At 44.2% G+C, this 6,968-nt stretch overlaps 1 protein-coding gene across 1 annotated transcript in view; it reads left to right on the forward strand.

Annotated features, from left to right (window-relative positions):
* Positions 1 to 4,040: 4,040 nt before the first annotated feature.
* Positions 4,041 to 6,968, forward strand: part of LOC310784793 (uncharacterized protein) — a gene marked incomplete at its 5' end in the record, with an annotated part of 29,675 nt that continues 26,747 nt past the window's right edge. The window contains one exon of the mRNA XM_083645841.1: positions 4,041 to 4,101. Within this exon, the coding sequence (XP_083501967.1) occupies positions 4,041 to 4,101 (61 nt within the window). The remainder of the gene's footprint in view (positions 4,102 to 6,968) is intronic.

A 6,968-nucleotide genomic window follows, 5' to 3' on the forward strand; every position in this document is an offset into this window, starting at 1 on the left:
CAAACACGGGTGCGGGACTCAAATCCAGGTTGTCTGGACTCAATCAGAATCAGAATCAGAATCAGAATCAGCTTTATTAGCCAAGTATGCAAACACATACAAGGAATTGGGCTCCGGTTAGCTTTGCTCTCAAGTACACACAGAGTACACAAGTACACACATAATAGAGAAAAATAAAAAAGGAGAAAGAAGGTTACACATAGTCAAGGCAAGAATACTTTGTAAAAAATACTTAAAAAGAGTATTTTTTACAGTGACTGCTATATACAATGTGGTGACTGTGATATACAATGTAGTAAAGTGGCTGTTTTTAAAAATGAATATATTAGGGAGTGTACAGTCAAAGTGTACGGTAGGTGTGCAACAACGTTTGTGAACAAGGTTTATACAGATATTGCATTTTTATATATGAATATATAATGTACAGTAGTGCAACAACGCTACGTAGGTTTGTAAACAAGGCTTATACAGGGATTGCATTTTAAATATGAGTATATAAGGGAATGTACAATAAATGTGTGCAGTAAAATGTGCAACACTAAACAAGTTTCGTAGACAAGGATTATGCAGATATTACACGGTACACGGTACAGTTGTATGCCGTTCAATGTGAACGAGGCTTGAGTTTACAGTGAACACAGTGAACAATGAACATAAATTAAGTGAGTGGCTGGTTTAAGTGGTTTTAAGGTGTTCAGCAGAGTAATGGCCTGTGGGTAGAAACTGGGACCTGGGTCATCTGGTGAGAACCAGGACTCTGACCACTGGACCAGATCCTCTTCAGTGCCAGATGTCATGAGTCTGTGATTTCAACACATTCAGGAGTTTACAGGCATTTTAATGTTTTGGTGAAGAGACTTTCCCTCAGCCTGCCTCACAAGTGATTTACTACGTTTCCCAGAATGCCTTTATAGCTGTTTTTGTAAGAGGGTTTAAGTACTTTAGAGAGGATTTTCCTCAAGTTCCCTTCTTAAAAAGGTTAAAGTGCTGTAAATCAGAGACTTCAGTTAACTTCAGGTCTTCAGGTTTGAGCTCATGCTGCAAAACAGTTTCATCTTTTGAATCACTTCATAACTCTCTTTAATTGACTTTATTATGTTCAATCTTTTATTTGAGTATTAACACTTGATTCTTAATTATATGAGAATCAGAATCAGAATCACTTTTATTGCCACAATATGCAAGATTACATACAAGGAATTTGTGTTAGTGTCAGTATGAAGCGTAGCTCTCATGTCAATATTCAGGGATAAAGAAATAACTAAAAGACAGTCACAATGTTGCAAGTACAGTCAAATATATACAATATATATATGAGTAGTGTTCAGTGGCATTAAATATGAATTTACAGTCCAAGTAAAATAGGCATTAAATTAAGGTTCAAGCGTTTTTATTGTCATTACATGCATTCACATGAATGAAATCTGTCCTCAGGACCAGCAGCGTACAATAATAATCCTATAATAAAAAACTGATAACCTAAAAATAAATCAGAACTAATAATAAATAACTATACATAAAATAATATAATAATTATTATTATTATTAATAATATGTATTAAAAGTTAAAAGCTGATGAAGCAGAATATTAAAGACAGCAGCATGCAGGGCAGTATTAAAGTATTAGCTCGATGTAGTTAACAAGCGTCATCTAAGTGAATGGTAAATGGACTGTATTTATAGAGCGCATTTTATATAGTCTATCGACTACCCAAAGCGCTTTTACATGAATACCTCACATTCACCCATTCACACACCGACGGCGTCTGCAGCCATGCAAGGCGCTAACTGCTCGTCGGGAGCAGTTAGGGGTTAGTGTCTTGCTCAAGGACACTTCGGCACACTGCCGGGAGGAGCCAGCCTCGAACCGGGAACCTTCCGATTCCCAGGCAACAGCTCTACCTCCTGAGCTAATGCCGCCCCAGAACTGGTGTAAAGTTCTGGTAGGAGAAGCAGCTATAATATTTTAAAGTAATGAGTGAAGTCCAGCTGTAGCTGTGAAGTTACATTTGATGGGGGGGCTCATGTCAGTGGGGGGGATTCAGAGTTCAGGAGGGGGTAGTGGGGTCTGTGGTAGGGTCCTTGGTAGAGGGGGCTTTTCGGGCCTTGTTGAGGCTGATGGCAGTTGGGAAGAAGCTGTTCTTGTGGCGAGAGGTTCTGGTCTTGACAGACCTCAATCTCTTGCCGAGGGGGAGTGTTTCAAAGAGTTTATGGCCGGGGTGGGAGGGGTCAGCCATGATCTTACGATACCGCTTCAGTGTCCTGGCTGTGTGCAGGTCCTGAAGGGATGGCAGGTTGCATCCGATCACCTTCTCAGCACATCAGCGGATGATGCGTTGCAATCTGTTAATGTCCTTGAGAGTGGCAGCAGCATACCAGACGGTGATGGAGGAGGTGAGGATGGACTCAAGGTGTAGAAGTCCACCATCGTTGCCTTTGGCACTTTGAATTTCTTCAGCTGCCGCACAAAGTACATCCTCTGCTGTGCCTTCTTGGTGAGAGCTCTGATGTTCAGCTCCCATTTTAGGTTTTGGCTGATGTTAGATCCTAGGAAGTGGAAGGACTCTACTACAGTGTTGACTGGGGAGTCACCCAGGGTGATGGGGGAAGGTGGGGCTTTGTTCCTCGTGTAATCCACAATCATCTCCACTGTATTTTGAGCATTTAACACCAGGTTGTTTTGACTGCACCAAGTCACCGGATGGTCAACCTCCTGCCTGTATTCAGACTGTGATACATTATTTAGAATGTACAATATTTCTGAGATTTTCCGCTGTAGAGAAAGATGTCCTTTTGTTTACGGTTCTCATTTAGGAACTGAACTCCCTGACTGCAGCCATGTTGTCACAGCTGGAGACATCCCATAATAAAGAGTTAGCAATTAGCATTAGCAACTATTAGCATCTCTCTGACCAACATTAGCTTGTCAATGCAATGCCAGCATGCAGTCTGACGGGTGGATGAGCAGCGTAAGGCCCAAAGTGTCACAGGAAGTCAGACTGTCACTTCTTACAGCTTTTCTCTTCAGCGGAACAAAGAAAAAAAAAGTCTCTACATTGATTCATTATCTGGTTCAAAACAAAAAACACTACTACGACTCTCTCTCTCTCTCTCTCTCTCTCTCTCTCTGTCTCCCCCCCCTCTCTCTCTGTCTCTCTCTTTGTGTGTGTCTCTCTCTCTGTCTCTCTCTCTCTTTGTGCGTCTCTCTCTCTCTCTCTCTCTGCGTCTCTCTCTCTCTCTGTCTCCCCCTCGCTCTGTGTGCATCTCTCTCTCTCTCTCTCTCTCTCTCTGTGCGTCTCTCTCTCTCTCCCTGTGTCTCTCTCTCTGACTCTCACCCCTCTCTCTCGCTCTCTCTGTCTCCCCCTCTCTTTCTGTGCATCTCTCTCTGTCTCCCCCTCTCTGTGCATCTCTCTCTCCCTGTGTGTCTCTCTCTGTCTCTCACCCCTCTCTCGTTCTCTCTCTCTGTCTCCCCCTCCATCATGTGTGCATCTCTCTTTCTCTCGCTCTGTGTGTATGTGGGTGTGTGTGTGTGTGTGTGTGTGTGTGTGTGTGCGTCTCTCTCTCTGACTCCCCCTCTCTCTCTCTCTCTCTCTGTTCATCTCTCTCACTCACTGTTGTCTCTCACTCTGTCTCCCTCTGTGTGTGTGTGTGTGTGTGTGTGTGTCTCTCTCTCTCTATCTGACTGCCCCCTCTCTCTCTCTCTCTCTCTCTCTGTCTCTCTCTCTTCATCTATCTCCCTCTCTCTCTCACACGTACTTCTCTGACCAATGAGGAAGAACTTGGCAGGAAAACAAGAAGTTCCTTCCCTCTGCCCCCACACACACACACCCAACCTCCCTCTCCTCCCCTTCTCTCTCTCTCTCCCTCTCTCTCAAAGCTCTTTCATTCAGCGCTCAGTCCAGAGATACTCAGAACTGCTCTCTCTCTCTAAACACACACACACACTTTGTCTCTCTCACTCTCTCTTTCTGCTGCATTCTCGCTTCTCTGTCACACACACACACACACACACACACACACACACACACAGTGGGAGCACCATGCATCGGAGGAGTTTTCTCTCAGTTTGTCTGACGGCAGCTTCACTGCTGCTGAGTGCCGGTGAGTACGCCCTGTGTGTGTGTGTGTGTGTGTGTGTGTGTGTGTGTGTGTGTGTGTGTGTGTGTGTGTGGGGGGGGGGGGGGGGTGTGTGTATCAGAATGTTTGCTCATGCCATGCTCATGTGCCAATTTCCCTGCATGCTTGTTACTGTATGTATGAATGTGTTTGTGTGTGTGTTTGACAACTTGTTCATCAGATCAGCATGTGAGCAGCAGCTGTTGAACTTCCTGTTCAGTCTGCTGCTCAGAGTTAGCTTGCTTACGGCAGTGTGTGTGTGTGTGTGTGTGTGCGTGCGCGTGCGCGCGTGCGTGCGTGTGTGTGTGTGTTTGTGGGGGGGCAGGTGTATGTGTGGGATCTGGCTTGGCAGTCCTTGTGGGGGTGGCTGTGGCTCGGTAGAGCGGGTCATCCAAAAATCAACAAATCAATCAAACTTCAATAAATCAATCAATCATCAATTTTATATTTATATAGCGCCAAATCATAAGTTATCTCAAGGCGCTTTACAAATAGAGCAGGTAGAAGAACCAGGCTCTTTATTTTAGACACAACAATTGAAACAACTTCCCAACAAGAGCAGCACTTGGCGGCGGCGACAAGGAAAGAGATCCCTTTAACGAGGAAGAAAAGCTTGAGCAGACCTCTCAGGCTCTTGGTGGGCGTTCATCTGCCTGATTCTGCCATGAGCGGTTGGGTTTTAGAGAGAGAGAGAGAGAGAGAGAGAGAGAGTCATGCACAGTGACAGCAGTAGTAATGATAAGAACTGACTAATGAAAATTGGCTAAGTGGGTGGCAGTGTCTGTCTGTCACTGTCGCGGTGTTTGTCACGATTGTGATGTCATCAGTGATGATGGCATCAGTGATGTCACTTGAGCAATTGTGATGTCATCAGTGATGTCTTCAGTGATGTCACTTGAGCAATTGTGATGTCATCAGCCTTCCTGGCTGAGGCTAGTGGTGGGAGTATAAGTAGGGAGAAGAGGACAAGTGACGCATCATCTCCAGAGTCTCCACCCTAGGAATCGAGCGCTCGTAGTGATGAAAAAAAAGAAAAGAAAACAGGAGTAACAGTAGCAGTGGGTCTCTTCCCATTGGTATGGGGGCAGGGGCCGCTTGTTTTGTGGAAGTTTCCTCCCTCGAAAATTTGGGGCAGTTTTGAAACAGTGTTTGGGCTGGAAACCATCAGCTGTATCTGGCAACCCTGAGCACAGCACCAGATGAGCAGGAGACGAGAGAGAGAGAGAGAGAGAGAGAGAGACAGAGAGAGAGCTCCGTATGAAAATACCTGCAGCTTGTAAGTCAGAAAACAGCATCCAGAAGACGTTAAAGGTCCCAATTCGTGCAGCTGTAACCTCTTAAAAACGTGTGTCTGTGGTCCATAAAACATGATTCTGGAGTAATTTGTCGAAAATATTGCAAACCCGTTCGTTCTGACGCTGTTCTCACTTCCTTATCTCGTCGCTTCCCAGGAATTGTCGGTTTCTATAATATATTCATCTAATATATGCTCCCAGCGGCCAATCAGATTAGCGTCCGTGGACCAGCACGCTAGGTTGTGTCCACACCGGTGAAAAGCTAACGTTAGCAACGAGCTATCGCTAACTTAACGGTTGCTACGCTAAACAGGACATCTCAAAATGCCTAGACTTACCGAATGCACCTCCGCAGTTGCTGGATCACGTACAGTTGGCGTCGCTCCAGCTAGAAGTGTTAATTTTGTGGCTAAACCTTGATTGTACTGCCCCAGATTGTTGAAACATTCTGGGCTGAAATGGTTAGCACAGACACACAGGTGAGCTAGAGGAGTGTCTGGGATCTTGTTCTTAAAAATTAATAAAAGCCAGTTATGCTGTTGATCCTCCGATGCTGTTTTCTGAGCAAAAAGGCATTTGTGTGGGTTTATGCACCCGATGACATTACATACAGTTTGTGTGAGAGAGATCGCGCGCAGTATGCTAAAGTCTCGTTGTGACGTAACACCTACCCCTCTGGGAGAACAGAGTGAAAGGGGGCGTGGCTTGAAGGAGACAGCAGGAGAGAGCTGGATAGGGACAAATCCAACTCTGACAGTTCTGAGGTTCTGATCACTCATTACAGGGAGGGATGACAACAGCATATATGCATTTACAAGTAAAAACAGCTTTTGCACGGAATGGGACCTTTAAATAACAACATTGGCCTGTCAAGGCTGTTTTAAATCGATTAAAAGTACCAATTACTTTGAAATCCGAATGGCACACTGCTTGGGAAGCATTTATTCAAAGGGGAGATTTTTCTCCCAACTGGAGTAACTAACATCAGATTCAGGGCGATACGTTGGTCTCTTTGTGATTGATTAGGGAGAATGGAATGGAATAGGCTACTAGCCAGGCAGAGTATAGGAGGGGTCAAACTAATGGCTGTGAAGGAGGTAATTTGGCATGCAGAGGAAAGGGCACTTTCACTTTTGGAAGAAAAAAACTCAATTCAAAACTCAACGCAAATTTCAGAATGTCACCCCAAAAATTGTATTTCGGAAATTCACATATCTGGTTGCAGCTATTGCAAATTTGCTCTTGTTTAAATACAAGCCGCGAAAAGTTTCTTTGCAAAATAACTGGGTTAGAATTCTGCCCATTCTGTCCACGGGTGTTGAGCCTTTCTGAAGTAGTAAATCATGGTGAATAATTATTTTCATAAAACAAAAGGGAAAGTATTTATCTTTATGGTTTTGGTGGAATGCCACTGTAGAAAATACAATGTTGTGGAATGTTTGAAGCCATTTTCCTCACGTTTTACTTTTAGACACATAACATTAAAATACTCATAACATTTGATCTGAGAGAGCGATACAGTCATTAAAAAAGTTATAGCCTATGGGAGAGTTTCTA

Source organism: Poromitra crassiceps (assembly GCF_964638095.1).
Source record: "Poromitra crassiceps genome assembly, chromosome: 11".
Lineage (NCBI taxonomy): Eukaryota > Metazoa > Chordata > Actinopteri > Beryciformes > Melamphaidae > Poromitra > Poromitra crassiceps.